General features: G+C 41.3%; 1 protein-coding gene across 1 annotated transcript in view; it reads right to left on the bottom strand.

Annotated features, from left to right (window-relative positions):
- NCAM2 (neural cell adhesion molecule 2) overlaps positions 1-17883 on the bottom strand; it is a gene marked incomplete in the record, with an annotated part of 595102 nt that overhangs the window by 61561 nt on the left and 515658 nt on the right. The window contains 1 exon segment of the mRNA XM_073617071.1: positions 6482-6603. Coding sequence (XP_073473172.1) covers positions 6482-6603 — 122 coding nt within the window.

Here is a 17883-nt window from a genome sequence, read left to right as displayed (position 1 = left end):
CAATAGCTTTCATCTCTTTATTTATTCTGAGCATGTGTGGCACTTTGTGCGTCGGATTTGTGTACACACGATCGGAAATTCTAACAACGGATTTTGTTGTCGGAAAATTTTATAGCCTGCTCTCAAACTTTGTGTGTCGGAAAATCCGATGGAAAATGTGTGATGGGACCTACACACGGTCAGAATTTCCGACAACAAGGTCCTATCACACATTTTCCATTGGAAAATCCGACCGTGTGTACGGGGCATAAGGCTGACCAAACAGTGCCTTGCAAAAATATTCACCCCCTTGGCTTTTTACCTATTTTGTTACATTACAGCCATTAGTTCAATGTTTTTTTTTTAATCTGAATTATATGTAAAGGATCAGAACACAATAGTCTAAGTAAAATTAGAAAAATAGATACATACAACTATTTTTCAGAAATAAAAAACTGATAATTGGCATGTGCGTATATATTCACCCCCTTTGTTATGAAGCCCATAAAAAGCTCTGGTGCAACCAATTACCTTCAGAAGTCACATCATTAGTGAAATGATGTCCACCTGTGTGCAATCTAAGTGTCACATGATCTTTCATTACATATACACACCTTTTTGAAAGGCTCTGGAGGCTGCAACACCTAAGCAAGAGGCACCACTAACCAAACACTGCCATGAAGACCAAGGAACTCTCCAAACAAGTAAGGAGCAATGTTGTTGAGAAGTACAAGTCAGGATTAGGTTATAAAAAATATCCAAATCTTTGATGATCCCTAGGAGCACCATCAAATCTATCATAACCAAATGGAAAGAACATGGCACAACAGCAAACCTGCCAAGAGACAACCGGACACCAAAACTCATGGACCGCGCAAAGAGGACATTAATCGGAGAGGCAGCACAAAGACCTAAGGTAACCCTGAAGGAACTGCAGCGTTCCACAGCAGAGACTGGAGTATCTGTACATAGGACGACAATAAGCCGTACGCTCCATAGAGTTGGTCTTTATGGCAGAATGGCCAGAAGAAAGACATTACTTTCAGCAAAAAACAAAATGGCACGTTTTGAGTTTGCGAAAAGGCATGTGGGAGACTCCCAAAATGTATGGAGGAAGGTGCTCTGGTCTGATGAGACTAAAATTTAACTTTTTGGCCATAAAAGAAAACATTATGTCTGGCGCAAATCCAACACATCACATCACCCAAAGAACACCATCCCCACAGTGAAACATGGTGGTGTCAGCATTATGCTGTGGGGATCTTTTTCAGTAGTCGGGACTGAGAAACTGGTCAGAGTTGAGGGAAAGATGGATGGTGCTAAATAAAGGGATATTCTTGGGCAAAACCTGTACCACTCTGTGTGTGATTTGAGGCTAGGACGGAGGTTCACCTTCCAGCAGGACAATGACCCCAAACACACTGCTAAAGCAACACTTGAGCGGTTTAAGGGGAAACATGTAAATGTGTTGGAATGGCCTAGTCAAAGCCCAGACCTCAATCCAATAGAAAATCTGTGGTCAGACCTAAGGATTGCTTTTCTCAAATGCAAACAATCAAACTTGAAGGAGCTGGAGCAGTTTTGCAAGGTGGCTCTACAAAGTATTGACTTTAGGGGGATGAATATTTATGCACATTGACTTTTTCTGTTATTTTGTCCTATTTGTTGATTGCTTCACAATAAAAAAAAAAATCTTCAAAGTTGTGGGCATGTTCTGTAAATTAAATGATGCAAATCCTCAAACAATGCATGTTAATTCCAGGTTGTGAGGCAACAAAGCACAAAAAATGCCAAGGGGGTGAATACTTTTGCAAGGCGCTGTATATGAGTATTTTTTTTTGTTTGTTTAACTAGCAAATTGAACAAAAGGAAATGACTTGATTCCCCCATCCACACATTTGACATGGAGGGAGGAATCACTCTCACTGACCTATTGTATTCTGAGAGTGGGGAGATTCCCTCTCCATTAGAATACATTGATTGGCACCACCAGCTACAGTCAGTGGTGCTGCTGCTCCAGAAAAAAAATCTCCAATATCCTGGTTTTACACAAGCTGATCACTAGATCGACTTGTGCACAACCAGGCTGCCCATACATGGACCAAAATTCAACCAGTCCCTGCTGAACTGGCCAAATTTCAATCCATGTTTGGCCGGTTTTTGTCTTCAGATTAAAGTAAAAATATATTGGCAGCCAAACCATTATTATATTTGAATACTAACAGAACATATACATTTTTTTCTTGTTTTTCATAGGAGGGCATTTTAGTTTACTGTAGTGCTGTTGATGGTTTGATACAGAAATTTGTCATTGAGTACAAATTGAATGTATAGAGATATTTATCAACTCTTCTAACTGAAATCTAAAAGCTGTTCTTTTGCACAATGAAAAAAAGTATGCGTCTGTACCTGTTAGTTACTCACTATATCTCAAGGAAAGTTTTAAGATCTTTGCAAATGGTTCTCACAAAGATACAATATAATGATTATAATTTGTTCTTTTGTTGAGATCTCATGGTATTATGTATACTTTTGGGGTCATAGGGTAGATATACTAAGTTCCCACATTTCCTTTGTGGATGGAATAACAGAACAAATAATCAACATAGGGAGCAAAAACACTGGCCAGAAAGAGGAGCTCTAAAATCAGGTAGCAAGAATATTTTGCACATAAATTTAGTAAATACAAAGAAAACACTTCGGCCACCTCTACATATAAAACTGGACCTTATGAAACAGTTTGTTAAGGTATTACAAAAAAAGTGGAGGATGTACCTTTGCATAAAGTTCTCTAAACCTAAATTAAAAGATGGTACTTTTGTTGGTCGAGGCATTATAAAACTGCTGTCAGATGAAAACCTGTTGTCTGCAATGACTTAAAGTGGAGTTCCACCCCCCCAAAAAAAAATAGTAATGTGCTTAAAAAAAATTTAAAAAAATTTTGGAGAATTTTTTTTTACTCACCTCTAAATGCCTGTTGCTAGGGGGTCCCTCATAGTCTGCCTCCTTTCGGTGCCTGGGCTCCTGACATCACTTCCCTCAGCGCAGGAAGGGAGATTGCCTCTCCCCCCTCCCTCTTGTCAATCATCTGGGACACGTGACCGTTCCCAGAGGATTGCACGGCCAGTGATGGCGCACGGTGCAGCTTGCGCATGCACAGTGGGTGCCCGGCTGTGAAGCCACAGCCGGGCGCCCACAGTTAAAATGCCGGCGCCGTCGAGCGGAGGGGAGGACGAGCGGGGCTTTCGATTCCCCCGCGTCGCTGGACCCTGCAACAGGTAAGTGTATCGATTATTAAAAGTCAGCAGCTGTAGCTGCAGTATTTGTAGTATTTGTAGCTGCCAACTTTTATTTATTTTTTTGTAGCTGCCAACTTTTATTTTTATTTTTTTTAAATAGGAACCCCGCTTTAATTTAAAAAAAAAGGCTTAGGGGTTGATTTACTAATACTGGAGAGTGAAAAATCTGGTAGCCAACTTCAGTTTGTTCAATTGCACTTTCACAAAAAAATTGGAAGCTGGTTGATTTTTATGCAGAGCTTGCACTCTCCAGTTTTAATAAATTTCCCCAGTTTTTTAATGTACTAAGTCTCTTGGGAATAATAAAGTATCTGAATATTCACTCATTGTTGAAAACATACTGGGGAAATTCAAAGCTTTGGGATTTTCAAGGAGTAATACAATTATATTTTTCAATGTGCCCTTGGACCTTTTTCCAAAAAATCTAGGTGCAAAGTGAGGAACAGGAAGAATGTTTTCCAGTGTTGGAAAACCAGTGTTAATTTCGTAAAAAAAAATGTTTTTGTCAAAGTTTTCAGAAGTGGCATTTTTACAGTGACGAAAACTAAACAAAAAGTACAGCACATTTTCATCCACTGACAAAAACTATAACGAAAATCAAATCCATTTTTGTTAATGGACTAAAATGGGAGGAAAACATAAGGCAGGGACGTTTACCCTCAGAACTTCCGGTTTCCACAGAGCTCCGTCTGCTTCCTCTGGATGGAGACCGGAATTTGTAGATAGGAGGCTGTCTGAGCTGAAGGTTAGATAATCAGTGTCTGTTATCTGCAGCCTGAAGGGGGATGTTCTATTAGGATGGCGGGGGCTTGGCTGTGTACTTAACCGTCTCACACACTGCCGCACACTCACACTTCCTACTAATATATAGTGGCCCCCTGAAGGAGACCTGCTCCTTGTCAATAGGGTCAAAGCTTGACCACTACGGGAGAGCAGCACACTGTCTGATCTGTGCAGGATTAACCCTTTTGCTGCCAGAGCTGTTTTTGCACCCATGCTTAAAAAATCAATTTAGGCTTGAAGATTACATAAACAACCCCCCCAAACACAGACAAGTTCATGTAACCGTGCACTGCATGGTGGCATCATTACGCAAAGAGTTTTTATTTATTTATTTTCTATTTTAAAGTTACACTTCTGTAAAAAAAAAAACAATATTCTTGTAACAAAACTTGATTTACCTTAACTGCTTGCCGACCAGCTGCTGTCATTGTACTGCGGCAGGTCGGCTCATTCCCATGAATCGCCGTCATTGTATGTTCTGCTGAGGAACTCTAGTTTGTGGGCGTGCACATGCCCACTGGACAGCGGGGGAGCCAATCAGTGGGTGGGCACTGGCAACCCGCGATCATTCTCCGCAGCGACAGAATGGGGATCTGCCTATGTAAACAAGGCAAATCTCTGTTCTGACAGGGGAGATCATACAGATCCTTTCTTTCTGCTATGCTACTGTTTCTCCAGGCAGCCCATCCCCCATACAGTTAGAACACACCTGCAGGGAACACATATAATCCTTTTATCGCCCCTGATGTTAACCCCTTCCCTGCCAGTGTCATTAGCACAATAACAGAGCAATTTTTTAGCAATGATTACTGTAATAATGTCACTGGTTCCCAAAAAAGTGTAAAAAAAAATTCAGTTAGCTGTCCGATCTGTCCACCGCAATGTTGCACTCACGCAAAAATCACAGATCACCACCATTACTAGTAAAAAATAAAAATAATAAATAAAAATAATAAAAATGCCAAAAATCTATTCTCTATTTTGTAGATGCTATAACTTTTGCGCAAACCAATCAATATACGCTTATTATGATTTTTTTTACTAAAAATATGTAGAAGAATATATGTTGGCCTAAACTGAGGAAGAAATTAGTTTTTTTATATTTTTGGGGGATATTTATTATAGCAAAAAGTAAAAAAAACTTTTTTTTTCAAAATTGTCTCTCTTTTTTGTTTATAGCACAAAAAATAAAAACTGCAGATGTGATCAAATACCACCAAAAGCTCTATTTGTGGGAAAAAAGGACGTTGATTTTGTTTGGGTACAGTGTCGTACGACCGCGTAATTGTCAGTTAAAGTGACGCAGTGCCGTATCACACAAACCGGTCCTTAAGTGGTTAAAGACCTTATATAATGACTAAACCTGTGTCTGTAGTGCATGTTCAAACCTTAATACCATAAATAATAACCTATTTGGTTTTTCACTCCAGGAGTATATAATGAGTTTGGAAATTGTAGAGAAATGCTTAAATAATGCATTACAATGTAACTAAACCCATTCGATTTTAGTCAACTAAAATGTACTGGAGATGCAGTCAATTAAACACGACTAAATCAATTGCAGAAGACTAAAATGAGACTAAAACTTAAATGGTATTTTAGTCAAAAGACTAAGACTAAAACAAAATTGAAATTTGCTGCCAAAATTAACACAGATCATGATATAAAAAATGAAAAACAATAACTATACACTCACAGTTAAAATACATTAAAAATCATATCAATAGGTCTCTAGCAGGTGGCAGCCTTACAGGTGGTCAGTGGTGAGCAAGCCCCTCCACGTGGATGTAATATACAGTGCTTGGAACTAGGAGGTTGACTAGGGGAACACGAGGAAGAGTCAGCAGGAACAGCAGACTCAAGGGTTTTACAAAGAGGGTCACACCCTGAAATGCATAACCATGCCCGTCATTATCACACATGAAATCATCACGGCCATTTTGTGGGCCTGCAAAAATTCCCTGCTGTCCACAGTGTTTCTTATTCATGTGATATACACACTCAGTCTGCTCCACACGGAGGGGCTTGCTCATCATTGACCACTTGCCACCTGCTGGAGACCTATTGGTACACGTTTTAATGTCTTTTAAAGGTGAGTGCATATTTATTGTTTTTCTTTTTACCAATATGTTTTAATAAATGCTACACTTAGGTAGTGGCACGTTTCTCTCCTTCTTTTTACTGTTTATTCTTGACTGGTTAAAAATATAATGTATACTTGTACCATATTGCAACATAACCAAGAAAAATAACTTAAATACAATAAATTTAGATATCCTTGTATTAAAAAAACAAAAACAGTAGCATTAACATTAATAAATGAAAGCTTTGAAAACCCTATATACACATGTTAAGAAAATGTTATAACATATAAACAAATGATTGCTACAGAAAATAAAATCTAAAAGTAATCTACTCACACTTCTGTATTTAACTACATAATTTAAAATTGGTGCTCCGCCATCATCTTGTTTCATTATACTCAGCTTAAAACTCTTGCCTGAGCCTGGCTGTCCATGGATTGATGGAGGACTAGGTTCACCTATGACAAAAGAACAACAAAAAAGTAATGATTACTTACAATTCAAAACAATGCAAACACATGCCTCATGTATTTATATGATTTATTACAGTTTACTTTAAAAAAGTTATGTGGCAAAATGTAACATATAATTAGTTCTGTTGAAAATATGCCATGCTGTTTAATTCCAGAATCTGTTCCAGAAATATCTGTATTAAAATAAATAGCTTTTAAATTAAACAGCAGAATCAGTTCCCATGATAAAATCTTAAAGGTTCTTTAAGATTAGTATCATGATTACAGAAAACTTTGGAGTCCTAAAAAGACAAAATAGAAATATAGATATTGCTGTTGATGAAGCAAATAGGGTATCAAAGGTCACCAAAAGTCTGAAAGCTGCTGGCATGTTGAATGCAACTGTCAACAGTTAAAGCTATGTTAATGTCAATCATCTGTGTACTTGCAATTACTGCAGCAAACATTTGGGTATTCAAATTAAACACAGCTTCACTTTAGAGAGGAGATCCAGGCTCCTTCAGAAAAAAAAATAAAAGTCAGCAGCTACAAATACATATTGGGACCATTGGGACCATTACCTGTCCACGAATCTAGTGGTGTCTTCACCCCAGACCATTTTTAAATCGACTCTCGGGTGCTGCCACCTCCATTTCTTGCAAGGGAAACTGGCAGTGAAACCTTGCAGATTCACAGCCGGTCCCCTACTGCACATGCACAAAGCGCACTGCTCTTTGTGAATGGCCCAGCAGCGGGAGAAGGAGGAGGGGTGCTGAACTTCCGGGTGACTTCACCACGACAAGATCAACTGGAAGTGGGAGTGGGTACCAGTCAAGACCAGGTAACCGCTCCCCCCCGAAAGGTGCCAAATGTGGCAGCGGAGGGGTGGGAGGAGGCAAACAAGTGGAACTTCCCCTATTATATTTTGCAAAATGAACAAAAACTTTCCAAAGTGAACTTTACCTTGCTAAATGAAAAGTCTCTATTACTTTAGTAAATCCACCCCCACTGTCCACCATCTTCTGAGTGTGCAGTATGGGAGCTCAGGCAGTTGACTGGCAATAACTGCCCCTTACATTTCAGCAAGAGTCACACACAAAGAATGTGACTCTAAACATGGGAAAAAATACCATTATTAAGACTTTACAACAAATCATATTTAGAGACTAAATATTCTGGTTTCTTACTAAGACCAGTTGTACATGTTATTTTTCAAGGGGATCTCAGCTCATACAATGATGGCTTCAAAAAAGAAGTAAAACGCACTGAGTTGACTCACATGCAGGAAAACTGTAGGTTGTTGAACTAGGGTCAGTTTCAGTGAAAACATTCTGTAAAATGTATAACTTTCACCTTTGAACTATTATGGTGATCAAATAGAGCACTAAATATGATGATCAGAAAAAAAAACACTAAACATGCCTCCAGGTAAACCAAAAGCTTTAAATTTACCATGTCCCCAAACTAAAATCTCCATAAAAGATATTCCTGTAAGCAGAAAGTATAAACTTGCTGCCCACACTGTTAAATGCTGCGCCACTGAAGAGAAATCACTGGAAGAGAATGCCCATAAAAGATGTTCCTGTAAGCATAAAAAATAAGCTTGTTGCCCACACTGTTAAATGCTGCTCCACTAAAGAGAAATCACAGGGAGAAGTTTCTGACACTATCAGCAGTGCAATCTCTTCTGTGCCCCACAGTGCTCAATGTTTACTTCTGCCAACCATCAGTGGGAGGAACCACTGAGGACACCCTTCTAGAAGTGTCAGGTTCAGTAGAAACCTCACCTAGCAATTTCTCTTCAATAGGGCTTTAGGAACATTTGGCAGCAGAGGAAAGCATATACTTTCTACATTTTAGATGAGGTTCATATGTACATTTTTATTATGGGAATGGATCAAATGAAGAGTGATTCTTTCTTTCCAACACTAACAGGGTTCACAGAAGACTACAATATTCCTTCCAATGGTGTGAGATCAGATGATAATAAAAGGGTTATGCAAAATTGCCCCTTATGGAGTTTTATGTGATTAGAAATATGCCAGGGTTTCCCTATATTTTACTGTTATTCTCTTAATATTTGGGTCTTAATGCCAGAGGCTAGAACCAGGGACTCCAACTGTGAGATCTCACTGTAGATACATTATTGGAAGCCTGTCCCAACAGCTCTTAACTGTAAATAGTGACCAGCTCAGTCACAATGTTGGGGGCAATGAGCGAGCATGTTACAAACTCAAAATTGTTCTACTGACTGTACACAGTGTATGGCAGTGCAGGATTAAAGACTACTACCTTGGTGTCACATATATGCATATGGTCAGAGGGAAGAGGTTAAACTAGGCCAGAGCACATTTTTTGAAGGCATTAGTCATCTGCAAATTATTTATCTAGTTTTACAAGTATTTATGTACTATACTTAGATAAAAAACATTTTTAAAAGATGGATTATATTCTAAAAAAATACAATTATTAAATATTATTTGTTAATACTGTTCCACATGTTCCTTAAGCTACCCATAACTTCATTAAAAAAACATTTTTGGATTGAGATACAATTTAATTAATGGATTTAAAATGTAAAAATGGTAAACTATGTCTTTTCAATGATCAGCTGTTTTCATTTCATGTGTCAGAATGCCTTATCTGAAGCAATGCCAAACCTACATGAAAGTGACTAACTAAAATACTCTCTGTTGCTTTAATTGCAAAATGAGCAATTGGCACTAGCATGACCAAAGGAAAATGTTTTTTTTTTCATTTTCCTTTGTATTTTCAAATGCAAAGTCCCAATCGACAAATGCACAGCCTCCATGGAAGTGTAGGTAGTGCTTAATTATATAGCTCTCGCTTTTATGTACACAAAAGTAGATAACCTAAGGAAAATGCCATTCAAAACACCCACATTATATAGGTGGCTGCCAATTTTATTTTTATTTTTGTAAAAAAAAAAGTCTTGAGGAGATTAATCTTTTCTGTATATTTGTTGAATGTTTTATTTTATTTCAATAAAACCTAGCAGAACAATTCCAGAAAACAAAGCTATGTACTAGATGATTTATGTTGTTTCATAAGAAAGACAAAAATAATATATTTCAAAGTTTTCTGATATCTTTTTTTTCAATGGCTGACTGTCAAAGCTTTATGTATTTGGCATGATTTTAGGTGTACAGATTTGCATTTTTAAATATTCATGCATTTATTAATGTGATTTTATACATATCTGGTATGAACTGTTTGTATGTTAATAAATCTGTGTTAGTATTTTTCCTTACTTGGTTGTGATTTAAATACAACTGTTTGTAATATAATCCATATTATTATTAGTAGTATTTTTATCATGTGTAATCCTATTTAATTGCTGTTTACATTTTTATAGATTTTTGTTTCTTAAAAGTGTTACATGTAACAAGCAAATAGTGCTATTACAATACAAAGTAGGTGTAAAGTGTGTTGCGTTTGATATAAAATATGATTTTTTTATTCAGAATTCTGCTTTCACAGACACAGAACTTCTCAAACAAATGCTGTTGGATACAATGGGAATGTAGATACCATTGTTGTATTCAGTTGACAGTTTGAACAGTCTATTGTCTCTATAGCTATAGTAAACAGGTAAGAGAGTATCTCTCAAACTGAAAGCTACAGAGATGTCTGTTAGTCGGTTGTTATGGTAAATAACTTGACATATAAAAGGGGTTGTCAGGCATAAGCTGAGAGTCTCTCATCATGAATTAAGACCAGAAGAGGAAGAAGGTGCCTGATCTCCAGAAGCCTCGTTGTCAACGAAGATCGTGAACACACAGTAACTGGAGTTAAGTAACATTTCAGTGTATTTCTACTGGTACAGACCATAGCTTATGCTTATTTGCTAGGCATCTTGCTTGATATATCTGTCAGTCTTGATTTGTATTCCTAATATTGTAATAGTTTTGTATGTACAGCATTTTTTGTATAGTAAAAGCACATTTAAACACTGCAGAGTTCTCAGGTTCCTTGCTTATACCACAAAGTAACTGTCAGGGACGTGCTGGCCATAGTGCAGCCGAAGCTCCTAGGCAGAGGCAAATAAGCATTCGCAGATCTGCATTTGCAGGTGCCTGTCTTGCCGGGCATAGGCTAATGCCTATGCGCATGCGCGAAAAAAGGAACAGGCAAACGCATATGAGCATGAATGAAAATACGTGCACACATTGGCTATTAAAGCTGAGTTCCAATAAAAAAAAAATTAAAAGTCAGCAGCTACAAATACTGCAGCTGCTGACTTTTAATAATCGGACACTTATGCCCCGTACACACGGTCGGACTTTGTTCGGACATTCCGACAACAAAATCCTAGGATTGTTGGCTCAAACTTGTTTTGCTTACACACGGTCGCACAAAGTTGTCGGAATTTCCGATCGACAACCACGCGGTCACGTACACCACGTACGACATGACTAGAAAAGGCCGGTTCAGAACCAAGCGCGGCACCCTTTGGGCTCCTTTTGCTAATCTCGTGTTAGTAAAAGTTTGGTGAGAGACGATTTGCGCTTTTTCAGACTCGTGGCTTTCAGATCGTTTTCTGCTGTTCAGTTTGTGCTTGTGGGTTTGTATCTGCTCTTCAGTGCGTGCAGTCAGTTCGTATCAGAGTTTTCTGTGTGATCTTGCCTGCTCGTTGCTGTTTTTCAGGTTGCTCTTCACAGGCCTTGCTGTTCTTCAGTGCGTTCTGTTACTTCGTTCTGAGCAGCCGACCATTTTCTAGCCATGTTTCGTATGCGTACTCCTCGTACAGTTCGTGCTGTGCGGGGGCTTGGTGTTGGGGTCCTGACCTTGACACAAGTCCAGTCCATGAACAGGGTGGGGAGGAGTTCATGGACCAAGAATTGATTGCTTCAGCATCACCAGTTCTCTAATATGCTTTTGCTCCGTGAGATCCGTGAGAATAATCCTGATGATTTCAGGAACTTTCTCAGGATGACGGACCCCGTGTTTCACCGTTTGTTGGCTTTGCTGACCCCATATATCAGCAGGCAGGATACCTGCATGAGGCAAGCCATCACTCCGGAGCAGAGGCTGGTTGCTACCTTGCGGTATTTGGCCACAGAGAGAAGCCTGCAGGACCTCAAGTTCTCGACAGGCATCTCCCCCCAGGCTCTTCTTTGTGGACATTTACTGCTTGTGTTTGTTTGAGCTGACCCTGACAGAAATGTGTGGATTGCAGAAAATATCGTGATTGTGTAACCTTATACAAAGCACTGTTGGCTGTTATTTACTAAATGCAAAGACACTTTTCACTACAAGTGCACTTGCAACTGCACTGAAACTGCACTTGTAGTGCAAAGTGGATTTCCCCTTAGGAAATAACCCCCATTTTCTCATAAAACAACAATTACATCACCCCAAAAGTGTTGTAGCGTGAGACAATAATCCACACATTCTTGATGAACAATCTTTTTAATACCTGCACAATCACATGTGCATTTACCAAAGGTTTTTCTGACAAACCAACATGTTAGTTGTATAACAATTTTTGTGGTGTCATTATCCAAAATCAAAATGTGCATTTTATAGAAAACAGGCCTGTGTAAAACCAACATAAAAGACACAAATCTTGATCTTACAAAGTTCACATTTGGTAGAACTGGAAGGCAATATCAGACATGAGTATTTAGGAACTGTGTTTGATATTGCGTTCAGATGGGGGGAAATCACCCCTGGAAAAGCCAAATTTGGAAGATGCACACAAATTTCACAATGTCAACATGTGCTAGCTGCCATCACAGGGGATCAAGGGATGTGTTTTGGGGGAGCAAGCCCTTCCTCACTGCTACTTTATTATTGAGGAAGGGGTTGCACCCCCAAAACGCGTCCATTGATCTCCCATGATGGCAGATAGCACATGTTGACACACTGTGTGCATCTTCCAAATTTGGCTTTGGGAAAAATCACAAAAACATTTCGCACATTGTAGCAGACAAAAGAAGAAAGTGATTTGGAGGGGCTTTAAACTCGCCCCAAAACATCAATGATGTTTTTATATTTTGGAATAACATCATTGATGTTTTGCTTGATGTTTTCCAATTGTAAATTACACCCCATGATCTCCCCGATCAGGATCTGGGCACTTTCGGATGTGAAAGGATCTGGATCCACAACCTCACGATCACCTAAAAAGAGAGGAACCCCAAAATAAATTAGGTTTCAAAAAAATGCCGCAATCCATCTCTTATCTCTTGAGCCTGTGGTTGCAGACACTCACCTGTTGTGGTAACTACTTCCACCACGTCTTCATCCTCCTGCTCAGCTTGTGTTGGGGGAATTTCCCCTTCTTCCAGAGGGGGGGGGCTCTGGTCTCCTCGGATGAGGGGTGTCCTCCGAGTCTTTTCTCCCCTATGTAAAACAAAAATGGTATAATTAGCACACAGATATTTGATGGCAGAACTATAAAGATGAAACATTGCTTGGAAGTGGGGTACAATTATCTATTTTAGCAGAGTTCCAACATGTAGCTTTTTTAGTGTCCTTTGTCAAGCTGCAATACTTTACCTGTTTGGTAAAAGCTTCACAGATGTAGCCCCCCCTATAGTATACACTGGAGCACCTGTGTGGCCCCCTAATAAAAATGGTGTTCTTGTGTCCCACACTAGTGCTCCAGTGTCCAGATGTGAAAACAGCTGCTCAGTGTCCTCTCCTTACACAGAATCTAGTTTGCATTTCATTCTAGTAACAAAGCCATCTACACAACCCAATTCTTTGAAGACAAGTATAGGGCGTCAAAATGGTGGCCAAATGCATATGGCCTAAACAATGGTATTTTATTGTCCGAAATAACAATGTGTGATCCGAACAAATAATGTGCCCATGAACATGAAAGTTGCCATTTTAAACTGTACAACAGTTCCTAAAAGCACATGGAGCAGCACGAACGTAATAAACATAAAGAATAGGAACACAGCACAACTACTTACTTTTTTGCAGCACTCTCCGGATCTTTCTGTACTGCTCATGTTCTCGTAATTTCAGGTCCGACCACCGCTTCCTGAGCTGATCTTTCGATCGTCGTACCCCGAATTTCCGGTGCAGACTCCTGACCACTTTCGCCATGATCTTGGCCTTTCGGACATTGGGGTTGGGGTAAGGCCCATACTTTCCATCATAGTCGGCCTTCTGCAGGATGTCCACCATCTCCAACATCTCCCCAAAGGACATATTTGAGTCCTTTAATCTCCTTCTGGATCGGGACGTTTCAGGCTCCGGCCTTTCCTCCTCCTCCTCGTTGCTACAATTAGCATGATCCTGCTGTCTATCCGCCATGTGCTCTTCCCCCACTGCGCCGAACGAAAAGGGGTGGGGAATAGACTGGGCGGAGTTATACGCATGCGCAGTGTGTATAAATCGTAACGCGCGCGTCTTACGTACGATCTGTGAGCGGAGGAAGGAGCATCGGAGACGCCGATCGTGCTAACGAAGGTAGGATCTAAACTTGGGCCTATACTGCTTAGAAATGGAAGCCTATATTGTAACAAGATTAGGGGAGTTTGGCCTGACATTAGGCTTTGTCTTGTGTTGTGTCTTACATAGAAAATGGATGGGTTCAACGACCACAATTTCCTGCCCCTGTTCATAGACAAGTACAGGGAGCTGCCCTGTCTGTGGCAAGTGAGACACCCCCACTATAATCACAAACAGAAGAGGCAGGCAGCGCTGGAGAAACTGCTGGAGTTGGTGAAGCCGGTGGTCCCCACAGCAACCATCCCTTATTTGAAAGCTAAAATTGGTGGCCTGAGGAGCACGTATCTTAGGGAGCGCAAGAAGGTCACAGATTCCCAGAGGTCCGGAGCTGCAGCAGATGACATTTATGTCCCCAGGCTGTTGTACTACGAGAGACTGCAATTTCTGTCAGTCCACACTGAAGTCAGGGAATCCCTCTCCACTCCTTCTTCCACACTTCCTTCCATACCAGCTGAGGCTTCTGATGTCCAACCTGGGCCTTCCAGCCAGGAAGAAGTGGAGGAGCCCAGCTGGAGTCAGGTATAGCATTCTTCTACAGATTTCTGGTCAATAAATAAATGATGTTTATTAGATGTTATTATTGATCACTAATTGCTGATTAAAAAAAGTGCTTTACATATCAATAGACAGTAGTGTGCACCCAAAATTGGGAAAAGAATGAAAACTGCTGGGCTCAGAAGGATAGTCTGTTATATTTGTTAACATTCAATTTGCAGCAGTCAGGAGGTGACAATTGTGTGTGATTGATGAAGAAAATACTAAAACTATGTCCCTTTTTCATACACAGGAAGACCTCAGCCAGGAGGAGGTTGTGGAATGTGGCAGTCAGGAGGAGGCGGGGATTAGTGTCAGCCAGGAGGAGGCGGGGATTAGTGTCAGCCAGGAGGAGGCGGGGCTAAGTGGCAGCCAAGAGAAGCCTGGGACCAGTCGCAGCCTGACTGAGTCTCAGGTCCCTCCCCTCCGCCTGCCATATAAACGAGCCAGGAAGGCCACTCCGAGTCCCGTGCAGGATTCAGCGTACAGGCTGATCCAGGAGGCTTCGGCGTCCCTCCGAGCCTTCCCCAGTCCTGAAGAGGCCTTTGCCTGCCTGGCTGCCACAAAATTGCAGGGCATGCAGGAGGGTCAACGCAAGATCTCTGAGGACCTGATTTATAAAGTCCTTCATAAGGGGGAGAGTGGGGAACTGACACACAAGACGGATGTCATTGAGATCGACGATCCTCCTCCTCCTCCTCCTCCTGCTGCCACAACTCCACCACCACAGCCAAAGGCTGGAAGGAAGCGTGGAAAGAAGACCTGAGAGTGATTGCCCTGGGTTCAGTCTGGTCTGACAGAAGCTGCAGTCTCTCGTATGACCACAGCCTGGGGACACAGATGTCATCTGCTGCTTTCCAGATCTCTGGGACTTCTGGACCACACTGCCCTCCCTTAGATAAGGACTCCTCAGGCCACCAATTTTGCTTTTAAATAGTTGATGTCTGCCTCGGGGGTCCAAGGCTTCGCCCACTTCTGCAGTTTCTCCAGCGTTGCCTCCCTCTTTGTTTAGTTGTGAGCCCTTAATAAAATTTTTTTGGGTAAATTCTACTCTCCTGTGTGTGTTTTCATCCAAAAAGGACAGTTTGTTGGTGACGATTCAGGTACATTTCTAAAGTACAATGTGAAATTAACAAGGGACAACAACACCAAACAATCTCCTACAGATTAAATAGAACAACATATTAGTGGTGTTGTGGGAACTTGTCACAAAAAACACACAAACATTTTCGGGAATACAAATCAAAATCACCAAAAAAATAAAAAATAAAAAAGAGAAACACAAAAAAAGAATCTACATTAAAGTCCAAAAAAAAAAAAATTTTCTTGTCAGATGTGAGAAATCAAAATATATTGAGGGAATCCCGATAAATAGTAACGAAATAAGTTTGTGAGAAGTGTGTGTGAATATGAGCAGCAAAACTACTTAATTCTTGTCACATTATAAAGAAGAAGAGAGTGCGCTGTATTAAACCATTTTGAACATTGCAGCGTGACGAAAGTGCTGTATCCATTCCGAACGCTACGTTTACCAGAACGAGCTGTCCCGTGTCGGAATTTCTTCTGAGCATGCGTGGCACTTTGTGCGTCGGAAAAGGCCACACACGGTCGGAATTGACGCGATCGGATTTTGTTGTCGGAAAATTTTATCTCCTGCTGTCCAACTTTGTGTGTCGGAAAATCCGATGGAAAATGTCCGATGGCGCCCACACACGGTCGGAATTTCCGACAACACGCTCCGATCGGACATTGTCCATCCGACCGTGTGTACGGGGCATTACGTGTTTCAGGGTCCAGCAGTGTGGGGGAACGAAGCCCCGTTCATCTCACCCTCCTCTCTGAGGCACCGGCATTGTCACTGTGGGCGCCCGGCTGTGGCTTCACAGCCGCACATACTGCGAATGCATGAGCCGCGCTGCATGATGAGACTGGCCGTGCAATCCTCTGGGACCTGTGACGTGTCCCAGATGATTGCTGAGACAGAGGGGGGAGAGGTGATCTTCCTTCTGGTGCCGCTGTGCCCCGGGAGGAAGTGGGAGCTGGAACCCTCTAAAAAGAGGGTTTCCGCTCCCCCCCAAAATAATTACATGCCAAACGTGGCATGTCAGGGGGTCACCTTCCCTTAAAGTTCCATTTTTGGGTGGAACTCCACCTAATGCTGGTGCCAAATGGCCTATATAAAGACAGCAGCTGCACTAGTGCACTTTACCTGAGTCTGATCCTGTATCTGCATCTGATTACCTGAGCTTGACCCGGCTTCTTTGTCTATGCTTGCTTATCTCCAGTACTGACCCTGGCTTGCCTTAACCTTGTTATACCTGCTATTCTGCCTGATATTCTGCTACCAACCTCTGCCTGTCTACTGACCAATCTCTGCTTACCGTTAATGCCATATCTATTTATCTGTGATTGACCTGGCTTGTCTGACCCTGCTCCAGTCTGGCTCCATCCTGCTCCATCCAGTACCCGGTGATGCTGGCCTGCATCCCCTGTGCATCCGCACCTGCTGCTTTTGCTGCCACCTGCTGCTCACAACCCAGACTTGTCTGGCGACCCATCAGCTGCACATCTCTACTTTTATCAAGAGATTCTATAGGCACTCCTACCTCGCTGCGCTCTCGCGGCCACTGTGGCAACTCCAGTGGTCCCTGAGCAAGGGCTGTAAGAGAGGTCTCCTTCTACACGTCAGGATCTGTTACAGGGTACATGACAGTAACCTTGATAGATAGACGCAAGCAAAACAATTGTGGGCTTGTGCCGCAATATATTGCGCTAACGTTCAACTGAAGCAGATCTGTTTTTCTGTGGTGTGTTGTGTAGCTTGTGCTAGGTAAAAATACTGCGTAAGCTGTTTAGGAAAAGCAAGGCTACAGAGGGTTCTGGTGTCCAGATGGGAGTGTGCAGCTTACCTATTTGGGCCAGAGACAATGAGCGGGGGCCTCTTGCTAAAGTATTTGTAAAGTATGGTTCTCCCTCGAATAAGACTTGATGTGATAAAGTCTCAGATAATTTTGTAGATTTTAGCCTTAAGGGATTGGATTTAAGTAAAGCAGAGAATAGGACAATGTCCACAGTGGGTTAGTACTTCCTTCATGCTCTCTATACTGCATAATAAAGGAGGGAGAAGGCAGAGCCAGAAGTTACGGTATTAAAAGACCAGCTAGCAGTTGCTTCAGGGTGTGTTCATTCAACTGCTAGTCTGGCTGATGATTTGCAAGAGTGGTGTGCAGCTCTCATGACCAAATCAATTAATGCTTAAGG

The sequence above is a fragment of the Aquarana catesbeiana genome, linkage group LG02 (genome assembly GCF_042186555.1).
Source record: "Aquarana catesbeiana isolate 2022-GZ linkage group LG02, ASM4218655v1, whole genome shotgun sequence".
NCBI classification, from domain to species: domain Eukaryota; kingdom Metazoa; phylum Chordata; class Amphibia; order Anura; family Ranidae; genus Aquarana; species Aquarana catesbeiana.
The sequence above is the reverse complement of the archived record's forward strand: the minus strand, read 5'-3'. Positions and strand labels throughout refer to the sequence as shown.